At 41.2% G+C, this 19,577-nt stretch overlaps 2 protein-coding genes across 13 annotated transcripts in view; one reads left to right on the top strand and one right to left on the bottom strand.

Annotated features, from left to right (window-relative positions):
* LOC101477666 (dedicator of cytokinesis protein 3) overlaps positions 1 to 19,577 on the bottom strand; it is a 239,469-nt gene that overhangs the window by 36,757 nt on the left and 183,135 nt on the right. For all 11 annotated transcript variants that reach the window (XM_076884370.1, XM_076884369.1, XM_076884367.1 and 8 more), the window contains 6 exons: positions 18,634 to 18,715; positions 17,403 to 17,463; positions 17,061 to 17,208; positions 14,587 to 14,675; positions 12,605 to 12,730; positions 9,501 to 9,625 (listed from right to left, as the gene is read on the bottom strand). In XM_076884370.1, coding sequence (XP_076740485.1) covers positions 9,501 to 9,625; positions 12,605 to 12,730; positions 14,587 to 14,675; positions 17,061 to 17,208; positions 17,403 to 17,463; positions 18,634 to 18,715 — 631 coding nt within the window. The remainder of the gene's footprint in view (positions 1 to 9,500; positions 9,626 to 12,604; positions 12,731 to 14,586; positions 14,676 to 17,060; positions 17,209 to 17,402; positions 17,464 to 18,633; positions 18,716 to 19,577) is intronic.
* Positions 1,030 to 9,506, top strand: LOC101477202 (programmed cell death 1 ligand 1). 2 transcript variants are annotated; one of them, XM_004559010.3, is made up of 8 exons: positions 1,030 to 1,173; positions 2,276 to 2,608; positions 3,457 to 3,495; positions 4,975 to 5,253; positions 5,378 to 5,506; positions 6,550 to 6,717; positions 6,865 to 6,996; positions 7,528 to 9,506. In XM_004559010.3, the coding sequence occupies exons 1-8, from the start codon at positions 1,125 to 1,127 to the stop codon at positions 7,635 to 7,637; spliced, it is 1,239 nt and encodes a 412-aa protein (XP_004559067.2). In that variant the 5' UTR covers positions 1,030 to 1,124; the 3' UTR covers positions 7,638 to 9,506. The 2 variants fall into 2 exon arrangements, with proteins under 2 accessions (XP_004559067.2, XP_004559068.2); XM_004559011.3 differs by lacking the exon at positions 3,457 to 3,495.

Genomic DNA, 19,577 nt, shown 5'->3' on the forward strand with positions numbered 1-19,577 from the left:
ACTGTGGGTTTTTTTTTTTTCAGATTTGATTCATATATTATGCGTTTATATTGTCTGTGTTTATCATTTTATGTCTTACGTTTTTACTTTTTTCTACATATATCTACAAAATAAATACATAATTAAGTACTACTTGTTATATTCTGGTCTCATTCACGACAGACTCCAGAATATCTATTTCCTACCCAACGGGGTAGTGAGTTTTATTAACAAGTCATGCCACTCAGATTGGTCCTCTGCCATGTTCAACAGCAACATACAGCCTAACAATCCTTACTTGTGTGTCACTCTAAAACGTTTTACTGTTTTGGAAATGTGTTTTGCTTGGTCTGCACAAAAACCAAAAACAATTCAACTTTGATAACAGATATATGATTAACTTGTTACTTTTAATGGCTAAATTTCATATTCACAAGTCCAAATGTTTAGGAAGACATCCCTCTTTTTATGTATTCTCCTTTGAACTTGTACAGTATCTTAACTCAATTAAGAACTCCACTAACCCAAAAGCTATAAAAACTATTGGTGTTTGTGAAAAAATCAAGATCTTTCAATCACTTTATTCTTTGGCTTGATCAGTTACTTTCCCCCTAGCATATTTATGTTGTTGTTTCTGAATACTGTTCTTGTATTTGTTTATCTATGCATAGAATTCTTTTGTAAGTACAACACCATTAATATAGTACTGTTTAATTCCATTTTGTATTGTACTGATGTTTAAATAAAGGTTTATTAAAAAAAATGTTGTTCTAGGATCAACATTGCAAGTGACCAATCAGAATGTTGTGACGTCATACTTTTGCGACTTCGGTAAACACCGGCATAAAACAAAAAACTGTACTTAAGCTGCGTGAAACCGCCTCTGTCCGCCGATCAACAGACCCTGACCGTAACCCTTTAATAAACAGTAAGCAGAATTGATATTGTCCTTGCAACATTGGAATTTCATAAATGCACGAATGGCTTGGCGCGCAAAAGAATAACGTCACAACAATGTGATTGGTCACTTCCAATGTTGAACCTGGAACAACATTTTCATGGTCTGGGAACAACACCGACACTAGTATATCAGATCATCCGCTCAGAACAGAGGGACTTCCACGAGTTTCTCTGAATCGACAACAATGAAACGCTTCGCTGCACTTATCCTGATCGTCACCACATCGCTGACCGGTAACACTGTGTAAAATGTATATTACTAAAAACGTTGTACGGTCTTTTATGTACAGTAGCAAAGTGTCGAGTCGTGCCGTGCAGCAGGTGGGTTACTGGATATTTGAGAAGATGGTGTCTGTTATCGGATCAGCAAAAAAACGCCAAATGTGTCAACTGTGACACTTGTGAGGTTATCTCAAACACACTCCGTCAGTCTTGATGCTGTTGAACAACAAAGTGTTTAAAAATGTGGCGAGTTTACCTGGTGATATCCTCATGCGCGACTCGATCGCGAAAACAGCAAACAATTAACACCAACATGTGAGTGAAGTTGGCCCCCCCACCTTCTTCAAATCCAACAAAAGTGGTATCAAACGTTTGTGCTGCAAAAATTTTCGTTTGTGCTGCTATCATTTTAAAGATATTAATAAAAATTTCTAGAGGTCATGGACTGGCGTTGTACCAAAAAGCGATCGCCTGCCAAAAACTGATTTCCAATGTTTCAGCGTGTTTTTTTTTTTTTTTGTTTGTTTGTTTTATGCGTAATATGTATGTTTGTAAATGGATTTCGGTGAACTTCGGTCTTACAAAAGACATTTTTAATGTTAATGACATTTTTTAACTGCACAAATAAAGGATATATAAAAGTCCCTGCTAAAAACTGTTTGCGGCATCTACCTTTTTACAGGAATGTTGTTTGTGGCTCAGGATGACTTAATATCATTCATGAGGGATACATTTGACATATGTTTCACGTATTATAGACTAACAAGTTATTTATAGCAGTTTAAATACAAGCAATCAGTTTTTGGCAGACAATCGTTTTTTTGGCCCACCGGGAATTTTCCCGGTGGGCTGATGGACAGAGGCGAAATTAATGCGGTAAGAAACCTGATGGATGGACGTCATTAGAAAGTGACAGATTGAAGGATTCAGGTAAAATGAATGGCTGCCTTTCCTAATAGCTAAAGTGTAGCTTTTAATTATAAGCAGGGCAACTAAGAACCTAAAACAGCTGTATCACCGTGATTAAAGAAAAGCCATTTCAATATCAATTATCAAACAAAAATGTGTGTTTGTATATATTTATTTTTACATGTTATTTCTACATGTTTTTCAGTGCCCACACTCACTAAAGTGATCGTGGAAGAAGGGAGCGCTGCCGTTCTGCCCTGTGCTCTCAGCAGCAAACAGGACATCACTAATGTCCTGTTTGACTGGAAGAAGGGTCATCAGGAGGTGTTTATGTATGATGCTGGTGTCCATTACAATAATGGACGACCAGGCCAAGATGGGCAGTTCAAAGGTCGGGTCTCTCACCTGGAAGAAGAACTGAAACACGGTAACGCCTCCATAAGGATCAACAACACCAGGGTGTCTGACAGTGGGAACTACATGTGTCTTTTTCCACGGCTCAACCCCCCGAGAACGTTCAGCGTGCAGCTCATTGTCAGTGAGTGTTTTTAAATAAGCCAAACTTATGTTGATTTGAATTACAGACTGTGGCTGATTTTCTTTTTAAAAAAAACTGAAACTAAAGACATCCAGAGATTAATGCTCATTGTAAGATTAATACATATATTTATGTAAAAGGTTATATATATATGCATGCTTTGAGTCACACCTTTTTCTGTGCTTGCTCATGCTTCCCCCAGCAGCTGTGCAAGAAGTCGCCCTGTTTCCTGAGAGACTTCTAACTCTGAGCTCACTGCTTACCGTCTTTCTTCAGTACACACTGTAAGTCACAGCGTGACTGGTGTTACCCAAAGCTTGATTCCCTACAGTTAACATGTTCACAGTTTACAGTGTTAGATTTGTGTGATTTGCCTTTTCTTTCACTAACCTGACCGTCTTACTAAACTGTGGCAGGCACCTTTGTGTGGGCTAAATCACCTGCTAGCAGATTTCCTAGCTTGCCTAATCTTCTCTCTGCATAGCGACTAATTTTATTTGCATGCTGAAATAATAATACATTAATGTCTTTGTGAAGAAGTGAAAGGATGCTAAGACTAGAGAATGGCTGTGCAGTCAGCTCATGTATAAAAGCCCTGCTTTTGGTTTTCACTTGTATGATTGCATGCTCTCAGAAATCTGAGTTCATAATAAAAATGCTAAGACTGAGCAGATGACCAGCTGTGAATTCATGTGAGCAATACAACTGTACAGTAAGCCTAAAGGGAGAGAGCCCACAGACTGAGTACAAGAACTTACTCTCAAGTCTTAAATGTATGAAAACTGTTCAGTCTGAAAGCTTTCAGCAGCCATGATATGCTGTAATCCATCTGCATCTTTGCCTTTAAGGTCCCTCCTACATGGACAGATTAGCTGAAAACATTCTTGGTGAGTCCTGATTTTGATTATGTCACTGACATCTAAATCTGCAATGTGTGTGAATGACTTCATCTCTGCAGGCCTGAGTATCATGTTTTTATGTCTGACCGTCTAAACTGGAGGCACCAAATCTAACACCACGCTCCCACACTGCTAACTGACACCGCTACTGCAGGAGCCGTCTGTGTGGAGACATTTATATGGTGACTTGAACAAAAAATTACATTTGAAATGTATTTTCACTGAACATTTTAATAATTGTACCCAGTCCTGCTAACTACAGGTATTTACTTCCATGCTTTCAAACAATCATTCCTCACTTATTTAGCATCACTTTTTCTCATAATTTGGTTGAACTGAAATGTATTCTACATTACCTCTGTGTTGTCTTTATGTTGGTAATCCATCAGCACACATTGCAAATTTAAATGTCTTTGAGATGATGAGAAGCAGAGACTTGTTATTTTGTATATCGGATGTACTTTCCAAACATCATGCACAATCACGTCACATCTGCAGGCTGCTTTTTCACCGACCTCCAGCTCTGCTTTTCCTCTGTGGGCTGTTACAAACTTTACTCTGCTTCCTTGTTTTGCATTTGAACGTTGCACATGATTAGTTCTGTCCCTGCATGCTCTAACACACTATAATACTTGTTAACTGACTCAAACAGAACATCAGAGCTGTGAATGTGCAGCTCTGCACACAGGAGGAAATAGAAGAGTGAGGGAGAAAGTCTGTGTCGTTTTTTCCCCATTTCCGGTCGTGGGTGATCGTGGCTCAAGAGTTGGGAGTTTGCCTTGTAATCGGAAGGTTGCCGGTTCGAGCCCTGGCTCGGACAGTCTCGGTCGTTGTGTCCTTGGGCAAGACACTTCACCCGTTGCCTACTGGTGGTGGTCAGAGGGCCCGGTGGCGCCAGTGTCCGGCAGCCTCGCCTCTGTCAGTGCGCCCCAGGGTGGCTGTGGCTACAATGTAGCTGCCATCACCAGTGTGTGAATGGGTGGATGACTGGATGTGTAAAGCGCTTTGGGGTCCTTAGGGACTAGTAAAGCGCTATATAAATACAGGCCATTTACCATTCCGGTCTGAAACTTCTTGATTAGCTAACTTGAAAGCAGGCCTTAACTCTATTTTTACCTTCTGTGCTGTGCTACTGTGCTGTGTGAAAATGGTTAAAGCTGATGTATGAGCTACTAACATACATCAGCAAAGTTAATGACTGAAGAGAGGAAAAAAGAGAAATCTGTGGTGCATCTGTTTGATGAGCGGTCAGCATGGAGCTGCTGGAGATTTAATACACTGGGACAAAACCTGAACACTTTCTAGGTTTCTGTTGACCACCAAAGTTTCGGCTTAATTTTCATCACATTTTAGGTTCATTCTTTTGGCGTGCTGTGGTTTTATTTTTCTAAGCTATTTAAGTAGCTGTAGACAAAATGTCATATTATCACATTTCTACAAACTATTTACATGATGTTCTATTTACAGGCGCGTCTATGACACCATATACTGCCATACTTAATGTCACAGAGGACGGGGTGACGCTGAGATGTGAGGTTCCAGGCGTTTTTCCCAAACCAAAGTTGGAGTGGCAGGACAGCAATGGAAACGTTCTCCCTGCCGAGGAGCCACAGGTCTCTGAAAAGCGAGGACGCTACTACGTCTCCCTGAGATCCACCGTTAGCAGGACAACAACTAACCTGTTTGTTTGCGTAGCCAGGCAGGAGGACATCCACCACCAGACTAAAGCAGAGATCTATGTGCCCGGTGAGATTTCTCTTCTTTGTTGGGTTTAAATTGGTGTTTTATTATTAGTTTTTCTATATTTAAATAAAAGTATTTTTGGATACAGTATGACATTTATAACCTTGCTGTTTTTCATGTGTTTCAGAGAAAATATTTGAGGAATGCAAAGTGTCAGATCAGATCAGTGTTCATGGCTGGAGTGTTGTGCTTGGAATTCTGATTGGAGCTGTGGGAACGTTACTCACGATCGGCGCCATCGGAACATGTCAGAGAGGTACGTTTAAAAAGAAATGACGTTAATAACCATCTGCAGGGTGCAAAAATACTGATTTCATGTTATTGTTTTTGCATTTTCTCTGTGTGTCGTGTAACACTCTGGACTCTGGTATGTGAATAGATGCAACACCGCACTGTTAGAGATGCAGACTTTTGAACTGATGGTCTCTCCCCTCTTTAATCCTTGTTTTCCAACAATCATTTTACATTTGGATTTGTCTGACCTCAGAACAGTTTTCCAGAGCGGTGGTTTAGATCATGATTACACGTGGCTTATTCTTTCCACGATGGAGCTTTAACCTGCGTTTGTGCACGGCTCTGTGAGCAGTGATCCTGGGCCCATGCACTGTCCATGACAGAAGCACGCCAAGCTAACAGTAAAAATATTTACTGTCTGCATGCAAGGTTGTGTGTGTGTGTGTGTGTGTGTGTGTGTGTGTGTGTGTGTGCAGTCTGTAAAAGTACAGAACCATAAATGTTCTTATTTTCTAGTTTTTTTTTTTTTTGTTTATTTGTTGTTTGTTTGTTTTTTATTTTTTCACAGACAGGACAGTGGATATTTCCAGAATCTGTCTCTGCTTGTTAGATGGAAACCTAAACCACAGTGACACCCAAAACCATTTAGTTTGGAGTATAAACAGTCATTCACATAAGCGATAAACACATTTACTGAGAGAGAATGAAAGCAAATTCAGCTCTCCGGTATCATTTAAGTGTGTCAGTCTTCCTCATACTTCCTGTTTGTACTGTGACTAATAAAGGGTAAATGCTAAATAAGACTAAAATCTAAACTAGTTATTTAAGTTTTGAGTAATTATCTGATTTGTTCATAAAGGGAAACAACAGTTTCCATCTGTCCTGTCGTACCATCATGAAAGGTGGTACAACAATAGAGTTAGACTGACTGGTGGTTATGCTATTAAGGTTATACACAGTTAAATTTGAACCTACATACTGTAAATTAAAAATAATGTGACAATATGATCAGTCTGTAAAAGGACAGAAACATAAAGTTGTGTGTTTTTTGTGTGTTTGACTCAGATCGCTGTGGACCGTACACCACAGTTCTGAGTCCCAGTACCCGTAGCAAGTGTGGAGAAACCGTGGACCAGAGCGGCCCCAACAACCGTGACGCACCAACACCTGGGCCAGCTGAGCACACAACACATTTGAGTGATACTCAAAGGTCAACTGAAAGGGGTCCTTCAGGTAAGCGAAGTCAAGGAGTGGAAATGTATTTGAATGGGAACCTTTAAGAAAGGTGTGATAGGCTGGCTTGTTTTTGGTGGAAAAGTTGGAAGTTAAATGATAACATTTATGAAAAACACTGAAGCATGAACTTGTTTATTTCTACAGACTCATTCCAACGTGAACCTCAAACTGCAGAGCCCGTAAGTTTGAGCCAGTGTGGAGAAACATCGGACAAAGGTGCCACCAACGGCCGTGCTGTGCATGAGACAAACACAAACATCACTCAGAAGTCGGCTGGTTAGTGATGCGATTACTCTGATCAACTGCATTCAAATTTAATTTATTTTTATTTTTTTAATTTTGCCAGAACAGCAGTTTTCTCTGTTTTTGACTCAGGCTGTTCAGACTATTGATCATCTGCTAATGAGCTTTTCAATAAGCTCACCTCAGTTAGCAGTTTAGTTTAAAAACCGATAAGATTTCAGAGATGTGTGATCAGGATATCTCATCGTCAGCACAGAGAAATGCATTTACTGTCACTGAGAGTGGGTCCAACACTCCACTTGTGCCTTTGTTGGCTCAGCTGTTTCTGACACAACTCTTCTGTAGTGATCAGTTCAGTCAGATTCATCGTAACATGTAAGAAACGTGTCGCAGGCTATGAAGATTATATCTAATTCAAATAGACGGCCTTTCAGCCTGCCTGCATACTTTAAAAAAGGCTTTAGTTTCACACTGTCAGGTCATATCAGTGCACTGAGCTCATCATATGTTCTTAAGTGACGATGAAGAACATCTAATGTTGAACCAGTTCTTTCATTTCTGCAGGGAAACTAAAACATCTGAAAACTCAAGAAAAGCCAGGAGCAGAACGTGCCAAGGAAATAGGATCCAACGGAGAGATAAAGTTAGACGTAGAGCTGGACAGCAGGGACTGATGGAGATGTGAACCACTGTCTTACATTCAGTCTGTGCAAAAGTCATGAGCCAGCACTCATATTTGATGTAAAATTAGTACAGGAATTATTTAGAACATAAATTCTATTTTTTTGGGAATCACCAGAAAAAATACCAAGCAGTGGTTAGCACTGTTGCCTCACAGCAGGAAGGTTCCTGGGTTTGAATCCATCATGTGGTCTACGCAGGTTCTTTTGTGCCCTTTCCTCACAGTATTTTAAATATTTGGGAGTTATAATACATAAGGATCTCACAGAACTATTAGAAAGAAATTATTCACCAATACAAAAGAAAATCGAGGAAGATATAGCGAGATGGAATTTAATCTAACTTAAGTTTATATTTGAGAATAGATTGGAATAAAATGAATATACTACCCAAATTATTATATTTATTTCAAACAGTGCCAATAGAAATAAGCCAGAAACAATTTAATCAATGGGACAAAATGTTGTCAGACACATATGACAAGGTAAAAGGCTCCAAATTAGATATAAAACCTTAAAGTTCGCTAAAATAAGGGGGGGGGCTTCCTTCTCTCTAGGATTATTATTGGGCAGCACAGTGAAGGCGGATGACATGTTGGTGTAATCCTTCATACGATGCTCAGTGGAGGGTCTGACCTCCATCCACATACAAGCTGTTATAGCAGACAGTAGCCTGCAAGATGTTATAGACACTATTGAAAATACACAGTTATTACAGACAGTCGTATGCTGGCATTGGGCAGTTTCACCTCTGTTAATCATCTGTAAGTAATATTGTTTGTTATCACTGAGACTACTTGTGTGCAGTGTTGGTCAAGTAACTAATTACTGATTACTTCCCCAAAAAGTAATCCGGTTACTTTACTGATTACTTATTTTCAAAAGTAATTAATCACTTAGTTACTTAGTTACTTTTTAAAAACACGATTTACAACCTGAAGAGGTGATAAAGTGATAGATCTTTCAGCCCAATTCTACTTTTTCTACATAATCCATCATACAAAATATAATCAGATGGAAAAGTCTCTTTTTAAAACTTGTTTTATTAGTTTTAATCTTTTAACTTTATGCATCAAGCAAACATTAAATTATATGCAACATTCTCTGACTGGAAGAAATTAGTTTAACATTTAAACCTATTTTCTGCACATTCCAGCTCATAAAATATTTTTTGTGTTTACACTCAGTCTTTCAAATAGATGCAAGTGAAACACAGCAGAAAATAAATAAAATCAAAGACTCAGCGGTCCTGTTGCTCTATTTTCACCTGTAAAGCAGGCGGATGTTTGCCCTGGTGTTTTACTGCTTTAAAGTGTTTTAGTTTCTTTATATGAGGTTTGAACCTACAGGGGGCAGCAGGTACCCAAGAAATCATGAGACCGGCACAGAAACTAAAAGCATGTACTGAAGTGTGCACGGTCAACAACGTGGATTTCACACACATAAAAGAGCTGATAGTGGATTATACTGCTCATTTATTCTAACTTTATTCTAACTTACAACAACTTTACTCTTACAGTCCAATAAAACAGGTCATTTCATCTCCAAAAAACATTGAAGTGGTTCATCTGCTGCAGCTGTTACTTAGTGTGTTTTAATTGTTTGCTAATTCTACTCTAAACTTGAACTAAACCATCAAAACACCAGAAACATGTTTGCTGTGAGCTACAAATTCTCTGCTGCCTTTAAAGAAACTTACTGCTATAAACCAGCCTAAAGTTTAACATTAGGCACAACTTCAAACTGATGAAAGACTTGTTTTTTTTGTTAGAAGAAGAAAGATGCTGAACGTCTGTTTATATTATGTACCACTAAATGGACAAAAGAAGGCTTTTTACAGCAGGAACGTTTCCCTACCTTGAGGATTTCTCCGTCGGCGTAAAGCACATATATGGTCACCTCGATGTTCTTCTGAACGCTTTTCCCTCCCCTCTCAAAATCTCCTCGCTCCAGTGTCAGGTACAGGTCGTTACGGATGTCACCTGGACCAGCAGAGACATGTTAATGCAGACTAATATGTGTCAAACACCAGCGCACATGGTTGTTTTATTTGTAAAGATGCAACAAAGATGCAAACGTCCGTAATCTCAAAGCAGGCGCGGTGTGTCGCACACATTTTAAGCTGACACACATAAGACTAACGACCTGTGTGGACGTGTGCGGACTCATTTATCACTCCCCGCTCGTCCTCATAGAGGAGGTGTCACCTTTAATGTATAAAGATGGGAGTTAAACACTCACTCCATCACTGCCTGAGGGGAGCAGTGGTTAATGTGTGTGAAAGACACTGGTGCCTGTGGGATGTGCAGCCCTGCTGTTTTCTTCCTGTTTGCTGTAGAGGGAAGCTTAATGTAAGCGTTCATTTGTTTACCTGTTAAGCTCATCATCATTAAGAGTATTCACCAATGAGAGCAGCACAGCAGGTTCATGAGCTGGACTATGAAGCTGCTCGACTCGTGTCCTTTATTTCTAAAGGCGAAAGTTAAATACAAAGCAAACGATTGGCTTGCAGGGCTGCTACAAAAGGACCTGATGTGGTACAGATGAATCTATGGTAATGATGATGTATTCAAAGCACTTCTTGTAATTATGTAAAGATTAACTCCTGACAGCTGGCACGACGGGGTAAAAGCTTTGAATAATTTCTGTAGCAGGCTGTAAGAATGTTTATTTCCTGCTGTAAAGTTAACAGGAAGTCTAAGGGACTGACTTGCTTTTAGAGGAACTGCAGTTTTTTGCCCTCAGCTTCATTTTTCAGCCCTGTCTATTGAAGAGCAACAGACATTTCTGCAGCTCTAAAACATGGCAGCTCGCATCATAACTATCTCACCGGACAAGCAGCACCACAGACCAGAGGAGAAATTATATTTGGGGCTGAAATTGTGCCTCTAAGAAAGCCTCTCTTGTCAAGCACATAAATGCGGGATGTTGAATATTTTCTGAGGTCACATATTTTACAGGCTGCATAAATGAATTAACAGGAGACTGTGGAGATCATAGCACTTTAGCTTCAGCAGCATCAGTGTTTGGTATTTCTGCTAAATCTAAAAAGTAAGCATGAATGTGGGACAGGTAAGGTTTCTTTAACTGAATGAAGCTGCAAGCAGTGGATACAAAAAGTAAACAGTGAGATGCTTTTTGTATGTAAATCCAGCTGCTGCCTGGATGTGATATCAGCCTGCTGCAGCATTCACACACAAACACACACTTGTCCATCTTTGTGGTTTCTTTATCAGGCTGCAGCCAGTTGGAAAAACGAGGCATAAAACCTAAAATCCAGATATGGAAATAAAAGTTTTCTCAAACATAAAAATGTAAAATCTTTGTGTCAGCTGCAAATTTATGAGAGAAAACTTAAGGAACTATAATATTTTACTTTTCAAAGTGAAGTTGGAAACAAATTCACATATTTAAACTCCACAGTGCACCAAGAAAACCTCCAACATGGTCTAAAGAAGTCTATGAGTCCCTCACAGTGAGACATCACGATATATTTTTTATTTTCATTTGTTTTGCTTTCTCTAAGATTTATCAAACATTTGCCATTTTTATTTTCTTTTGCCAGATTTTTCTGCCCCCTGGTTCTTACTTCCTCCAGAAGCTGCTGCACTGTGTGTACATCTGCTCACAGCGCCACAGCAATGATTTCTAAAGGTCTGATTAACACTCGACATTTCCATGTTCACTACCACGATCACTACCTTATTGTGGTGGAGATTTTTATATATATATATTTTTTTTTCAGGGGTGGGGGGATTTGTCCCTGGCAGGGTCTCCCATGGCAAATCATTTGAATCACTCTTTGTCTGGTTCCTCACCCAGGACCAGATAGTTTGAGCTCCAGTCTCCTGCAGAGGGGCTGGACTAAATGATGTCACTCCTCTGGGGCAGATAAGAGCTAAGACTGATAAATAAATGAGCGTGCATGCCTAACACGTCTCTGACAGCAGGCAGTGCACTTGTTGAGAAGATTAAATTATCTTTTACACACCGACAGAAACAGCTGGGAAGCTGTACAACAAGACACATTAAATCATCAAAGTGACTTAAGCTAAGTACTGCTGAAAGAGATTTCCACACTTATGAAAAATACATCTGTGGACTTAAATATCTACAAGCCTGTAACTCAGTTTATTGGGTTATTAAATAATAACACATTTACAGCTTTGAAGGTCTTCACAAACATTTTAACATATTACAGGAGGAGAAGCTCCACTGTAATTAAAATGAAGTCAGTGGAGAGATGCAAACTGACACATTCGGTCTCCCTGTAATGGATTTATAGCTCTCAGAAGAGGAAGCTAACACAGGAATATCACAAAGCGGGTCCAATTCTGGGAAACTGTTTACTTCGACCAGTGCTTTGGAGACGTTCCTGCTGGAAAAACCAGATTCACTCCTTTGTTGCTCCCATGTAGGAATCTAAATTAAGCAGCAGCCCGGCAGGAGCGCAGATCAGCTTCTGTGGTTCTGTCCATCTGTCCAGCCTTGAAGTCACTTGTTTATTTTCAGGGATCCTGGACCTCAAATCTAAATTCTCTTTCTTTGTTTGGAACTTGGACATTGATCCAAAGGCCTCTTTGAAAGCCAAACAAAGCTTTTGAAGATTTTTATAGCTGCAAGAAATAAAACTGTTTACAAAATGCCTGCTCGAGAAGAACACCTGCAACACTGCACCTTTTCTCTGTGCTTCAGCTCAACAGGTACGTGTTTTTGCTCCCTTCTTCAAAAGCAGAAGGTAGAGATGTACAAAACCCGCCCAGACATTCAGCACTTTTTCTATTCCTGTCTGACCCATTTACATGATTCAAACCTGAATTGTTGTTTTTATTTATTTTACGTGTTATTCACGGAGCCCATCTCTGCTGTGTGCTTACGTAAACTAAGAATAGAAGTGTTGAGGTGGACAGCCCGCTGCGCTGCGATGGGTAGGCCTGCATGAAGCTGGATACGTGACTCACCGGGCATGATGACATCTGGGAATCCCAGTTTGCGTGTGATGGCCACCCCCCTGCTGAAAATGAGCGGGTTTTCTCTGCGGACCTGCTCCATGTCGCCCCTCAGCAGCTGCAGGGAGATGATCAGCCCTGCAGGATGTGAAGGGGAAGAAATGGGAACGAGTGGGTTGACAGAAAAAGAAGATGGGTAGAGAGATGGATGAAAAGCAAAGGAAGAAGACAGAACAAAGTGTCCTATTTAAAAAGCACAGCCTTTAGGCCACACATAAAATTCAGATAAACTTAAAGTCTAAACAGAGTTTTGAAGCTGCAGAGCTCGTTTGATCTCCCCAGAATCAGAACAAACATTTCAATGCATGCTAAACGTTGCCAAACTGCTTTTCCAGCAGACTCTCAGCCTGTTAGTCTGGGTTCATCTCTTCACCTGAAAACAAAAGTTTGCAGCTGGATTATGTTTTTCTAAAGACACATATCTGTGCGGGGTCATGGAGTTCACAGACTTTAACACTGGGGCAGAGGAGAGTCCTCTACAGTGACACCAATTAATATGATTTTCCCGCTGATGTCAGTGTGATGACTTGCATGTGTCAGTCAGACGCTCTAAATAAGTTGCTCCTGGGAACTCTTTTTTGTTCAGTGTTCCTGAAATGTCGGCTGACTCATCAGCAATGAAATAAAACGAGTCACAAGTGCTGCAGGACTAGAATCTGCTCCTGCCCTCTGTGCTTTGACAGAAGTAATAAAGTGACTGGAAGAAACGGTCCACACAGAACATCAGCGGGCTGGAGCAATAACTGAGTGCTAGAAATTGCCTCCACCCTTGGCTGCTGTGTTCACAAAAACACCACCGCACTGCTAATGTTGCAGGGTAACCCTGCAAGGATAACGCATCTGCTTCTGGGTTTTGTGGCCAAAATAATTCACCTGGACAAAAAAATCCAGTAGAATAAAAAAATATACTTTTAGGACAATAAATTGTGCTCCGATATACGTGTAGCAAGCCTGCTGTGTTGTTTGGGTGTTGATTGCTAACCTTTATGCCTCCTCTCTTACCATAGCTGGGTTGCCCGTCATTTCCAGTGGAGTGAGGGCACAGCTGGCTGCACTCAGCGATCAACCAGGCCTACAGTGTAAGAGCTGGGGAGGAGAGCAGCTCAGTCTCTCTATGGGCCAGACGTACAGTAGCCTTAGCCGTGTGTTGTGTTTTAATTATGTCAAGCTCCCGGTGAGTAACTGTGACCTCCTGTTTGCAGAGTGGGTTTTTCTTCTTTTGTGTTGTTGAGGTGCAGATTCTTCATTTTTATTTCCAATCTCCCAACATTATCTGTTTGCTGATGCTTTTCTTTTATTTCTGGATTATTTAGGGCGTAGAGGCGAAGTTAGAGCTTTTAATAAAATCAGGATTGAGTTTGTAATCTTTTTCACCTTTTCTTTCACATGGATACTCTACTGTTACTCCCCTCATCCTGTAGGCCAGCGGTCCCCACAGACCGGTTTATACCCGACAATATTTTCACAGACCGGCCATTAAGGTGTCATAAATACAAAATAAAACCAGTATACCAAAAAAAGAAGATTTATTCATTACACGGGGAAAGTCCGAAGGAAACCAAGTTAACGCTAAAAACTGATAAAAACCCAGAAAACCATACACTTCACCCCCGAGCCTCCACTCTCGCAGCCCGGTACCAAACAACTGGCCTGGAGGTTGGGAACCGCTGCTCTACTGTTACTCCCCTCATCCTGTAGCCCGTTTCAGGGAACATAACAGTTTAGGGGCTTGTTCAGGATTCAGAACCAGAAAAGTTTGCATGAAAGAAAGTGGAGATCTTTGAGATATTAACAAGTTATTTATTCTTAAATGTAACTATGAGCTTCAGTATTTGTATTTAGCATAAATCAGAGATGTGCTCTTTATCCCACACTCAGTTTGTTGGGGTCCGATCATCCAAACTCAGGGTACACAAACACGTGGTCTCTCCTACCGTAGTTGGTGCTGGGTGCCGTGTATTTGGTGCTGGACTTGCGGATGATGTTCTCATGGATCTGGTACCATTCATTCTCATTGTTACACCTGGAGAGCAACAAAAAACAATCATGTCCTATAAAGGATAACAATATATTTGTAACTTGTGTTTTTATACAACAAAAGTTCAGTTGGATATAATGGACTTTTGAAATCTAGTTATTTTGGCAGTTACTTTGGGGCGTACGTGCCATCAATCATTGCAATTAAAATATAAAATTGGGGCGTGGTCTACGGGTGGATGCTGGGGTGGTGAGGTGAATGACAGGTAGCAAGGCAGAGCAGCAGCGCTGACATGTCAGAGGAAGTGAGGGGAAATTTTGGAGTTAAATACACGGATAAATTGGAGCAGGTCTTTCTTCCATGTCTTCGTTGGTCTCTACAGCAGATCAGCTGTCTCCATCTCTCCCTCTCTGTTGTCTGTTCTCCTGTCGCACCAAACATCTGTCCTCTGAATCTTCTCTTCTTCTGCATGGAGCTCGAACTTCATCATATTCATTTCAAATCCCTTCCATCCTGCTCACTCCCAGTGTGGATCTTAATATCTTCAGCCGGGCCTCCTGTCTCTTTGTCGGTGTCATCATCTCCAAACGACACACGGCAGCAGGTTCACTCCCATCTTGTAGGCTTCCCTTTCACTCCTGCTGCTACTCCAAAAATGCAACAAAACATTTGTCTGTGTGCAGATCATCTTCACCCGGGCTTCATCGCTGGTATCTTGACAAACCCACTCTCCATTTCGAGTGCTGACCTGCCGCATTTTTGTGCAAACGCATCTTTGGTTCTGTGGTTTTGTTGGAAAATGTAACATCTCTGTTTGTATTGCACACTTCTGTGCACTAGAGAGTGCTGCTCTCGGCCAAATCATACATTTTATTTATTTTTTTTGTTTCATAAAGGGAAAACAGTTTTTAGATTAGACCAAAGGTCAGATTAAACACCCGTTAATGGCATCTTTGAGCCATTTAGAGGCCAGGAAATTGCATTTTCACAGTTTTACAGATCGACTGATTAATCAAGGAAACAACAGGAGGAAAGAGAAAAAGAGCAGTAACTAGCAGACCTATTTGCAGATAATACAGTGGATGAGCCACGCTGTGTCAAGCTGCTGGATTTTTGTATTAACATAAAATAGCCCCATCCAATAAAACAACTCGCTCGTTCCACTCTTAATTTACTCGTCTTTCTTCAGAGTGAACGTGTGGATCTACATTTTCCTCGGCTGATTCTAACAAACTGATGATTTCGGTCCCGTTAACGTCACACGATGCTGGAACACAAGCCTGAAAAGGAGACGTCTAACCCCCCGTGAACCGACCCGAGCAGTTCAGCTAAGACTGAGGCATCACACACACACACACACACACACACACACACACACACACACACACACACACACACACACACAGATCCTGCAGGCACGTTTTCAGAGGTTCAGCTGAGGGGTGGTCCCTAATGCCGAGCATCGACTTTGCGTGTGAGTGAAAGAACAGCTGCTGACGTCACAAACTGCACTGACAGTGAGGCTGTGCAGCCGCTCTCGGTCTCTCTTACAAATAAGGAAAGGAGAGAAAAAGAAGAGGCTGGTGGTGACAGAGCGATAAGAACAGAAGTAAAGCTATAATAAAAATATATGGCATGCCCCACTCTTTACTGTCTCTCCAGCTCGCTTATCTTTAACCTTCTCCTCTTTCTCTCTCTGACCTTTTCTCTAGGCCCAGAAATATTTGGAGTAGGACAAAATGATTTTCCAAAAAGAAAATATCATCTCTGAGCTCTGGGTGTGTTGAGTTTGTGCTGTAAGCTGATATTTTTGGGCACTTTTGCTATTTTAGTTCACTCAAATATGGATTTAAAACAAAGACTTTTAGCTTTAATATCAGGACTTTACCAAAAAAACAACAGTCCACTTATTTCGAGGGTCACATGTACCCGGACATATCAGCATAATCGTAACAAAATATTTAAAAAGTAAACATTTTGTTTACTTTTTAATATTTTATTAAGAACCCCTTACAGGTACCGACCTTCTCCAGCCCAAACTCATTACGAGTGAGTGTTTCCTCCTTTGTAACTCTGCCAGCTTCTGACTGCAGCTGTGTTTCCTGCCTTTAGTTTTCTCCTCTGTAAACGAAATGCTGGCAGGTTTGAGATCAGCTGATTCTTTACCTTCCTAAACCCGGGGTTGCATTTGCAATTTTTTTACTTGGGTCATTGTCCATCTGTCCAATGAAGTGCCAGCAACTAAACCTGAGATCTGTACACTTCATTTAGGATTCATATGTCTGCTTATGTCAACACCAGCGACTCATATCTGTGTCACTGCTTCACCACAGGTTCGAGTCCTGTGCTGTGAGTCTAATCAGGCCATTACTTGCGGTGAACCCTCAGTATTTTTCTCTTGCCTCGTTATCTGCGAGTGCAGACACTTACGTGTACACTTTAAGGACAAAATCTTTCTCCTCTTTGAGCTCTGAGATGGTCTGCAGCACGTCGCTCATGGCCAGGACCGCACAGCCATACGGTCGACGGTACTGGACGTGCGGAGGACCCTTCTTACTGTCATTCAGCAGCATTCGACCTGTAACCAGAAGCGTGTGCGTCACATAATGAGAAAGGCTCCTGTTCCATTCATACGACAGCATTCATTTCTTTCTATTTTAATCTGAATGGTATTTCAGGTTAATAAAGGTGCACATTATAAACTTGACAAAGTTATTCTGTTATTTCAGGCATTTCTGCAGGAATTGTTTCCACCTACATAACATAACTTACCTGTCCTGATAACTTGTGAGACAATATAGAGATCTCTCTTCATGTCTTTGTTACTCAGATCCTGTGAGAAAAAGAAAAAGGTATCATCATCATCATCATCATCATCATCATCCACCAGCTTCAGCTTTTCTTACAATTAAAGAAGGTTTGTGCTCTGAGTTTCTGTTCGTAACGTTTATGGACAGAACTCCGATGTGGAGCCAGGAGCTCCTGGATCACATCTTTTGCTGTTTTTTGCAGATGATGGTGCTGCTGGTCCAGTCAGAGGTGATCTCCAGCTCCAGCTGGGGAGGTTTTGCAGCCAAATGCAACACAGTTGGAATGATAATTAACACTTCCACCTTGAGGCACTGCTTCTCAGCAGGAAAATCGTGGTTTCTAACACTCCGGGAGAGGAATGATTTCCTGCCCCAAGTTAAGAAGCTCAAGTTTCTCTGGATCTTGTTCATGAGTTGAGGAAGATTGGAGCAGGAGACTGCCAGACAGACTGATGTGGATGCTGTACCACTCACTGAGCGGGTAGGTGAAGTTGTTATCGGTCGGTCTATGTTTCTCACTTATGGCTCCCGAGCTAAGAATAAGGCTTCAGAGGAAATTAGCTTCTGACTGGGCTCAGCTTCAGAGATATTTAGTTTGAGGAGCTTCATGAAAATTAGCCAGTTGTCCTGGGTTTGCTGGGTTTGGGAAGGCCCTGGAAGAGCTGGAGGAGGTGGCCCAGGGAGACAGGAGGACTAAGAAGCTCTGCTTAGACTGCTGCATCAGTGGATTGTTTTATTACTTTTATAAATATGTGTGTAATTTAGACATATATGGACTGATTCCAGCTCGGGTTGGAACAAGAACGCTCAGATTTAACCAGCTTAATCATTTAAGCACGTCTGGTTTCATCTCCCCTGTGACTTACATGTAAATCATGCATTCACCTTATAATACTGACTTCAATTGAGTTTTTGTAATTACTGAAGAATTCAAATAACTGCATCAGTGAACGTTGGGAGCTTTAGTGCAGCAAAAATGCATCAAACGATCTGCAGACTGATTCTGCTGCAGAGCAACAGGGGGCAATGCTTCCTCACTTTTAGATCCTCAGTTTTTCAACTGTTCCCTTCTTAAATTACACGAAACACCATCACTGCACCACGAGTTTCATTAAACGTGTGTGTGTGTGTGTGTGTGTGTGTGTGTGTGTGTGTGTGTGTGTGTGTGTGTGTGTGTGTGTGTGTGTTGTTACCGTGAAGAGGGCACACAGCCGGTCCACCTTCTCTGGATTCTTTGGACCTCCGTTCTTGTTCAGTCTCACCATGAACTTCTCACTGAAACAACACAATCAACGGCCACTTTGGTTAGTTTTAGTAAAAACGATTTCTTTCAGTGAGATCAGGTCGTCACCGCCTCTGTGCTGCTTTATCGCTGATATTTGACCTGAGAAAAGGAGATACGGGAAACAGTGTGTGGCGTCTCTCTCTCTCTTTATTCACAGATTCTGCCAGATGGCTTTATCTGGCAGAGTCTGTGAATAAAACTTAAAAAACTTCTGTTTTTCTTTAAATGTTCCTCATATCAGCCACATGTCAACTGCACACGCTGCTCAAGCCTGAGGTTGAGAAGCTCTAACCGCTGGCAATTTACCCCCGGCGCCCTCTCTCCGTCTCCTTGAGGGATTTCTGAAAGAGATAAAAATTCTTTTGGATTTCTGCTCAAGCCTTTTCCCCGCGAGTACCAGCAGTGAGGAAACTCTAAAGCAGCATGTCTCAGCCTTTTTCGCTTCAGGGAACAGCAAAGTATTGTCTGCTGGTGTCAGCGACTCTGTTCTTTTAACCCATATTTATCCAGGGAAACGCGACGGAGCTGACGGGCCTTTGTTCAGCCACGTCGTGCCTCAGACACATTAGAAGATTTCTCAAATCATAAGTACGTCTGACAGGAGCGAGCCGCACATAAATCCACTGATACTCGCTGACTTACTGTCGTGTTCTTCTTGATGCCCGTCAGTCTTAAAGCAGGCAGGTCTTACATCACGCGAGGTCGCCTCAGGCCAGATGCCAGAAAATCGAGATGCGGAGGCACAAAACGGGAATCCAGATCGGGAATGATATTTCGACATCAATCAACAATATCAATATACAAATATTAGCTGACAGGGATATTCAGCCTTATATATTTGAGTGTTAAGCA

The sequence above is a fragment of the Maylandia zebra genome, linkage group LG5 (genome assembly GCF_041146795.1).
Source record: "Maylandia zebra isolate NMK-2024a linkage group LG5, Mzebra_GT3a, whole genome shotgun sequence".
In the NCBI taxonomy this organism is placed as follows: Eukaryota; Metazoa; Chordata; class Actinopteri; order Cichliformes; family Cichlidae; genus Maylandia; species Maylandia zebra.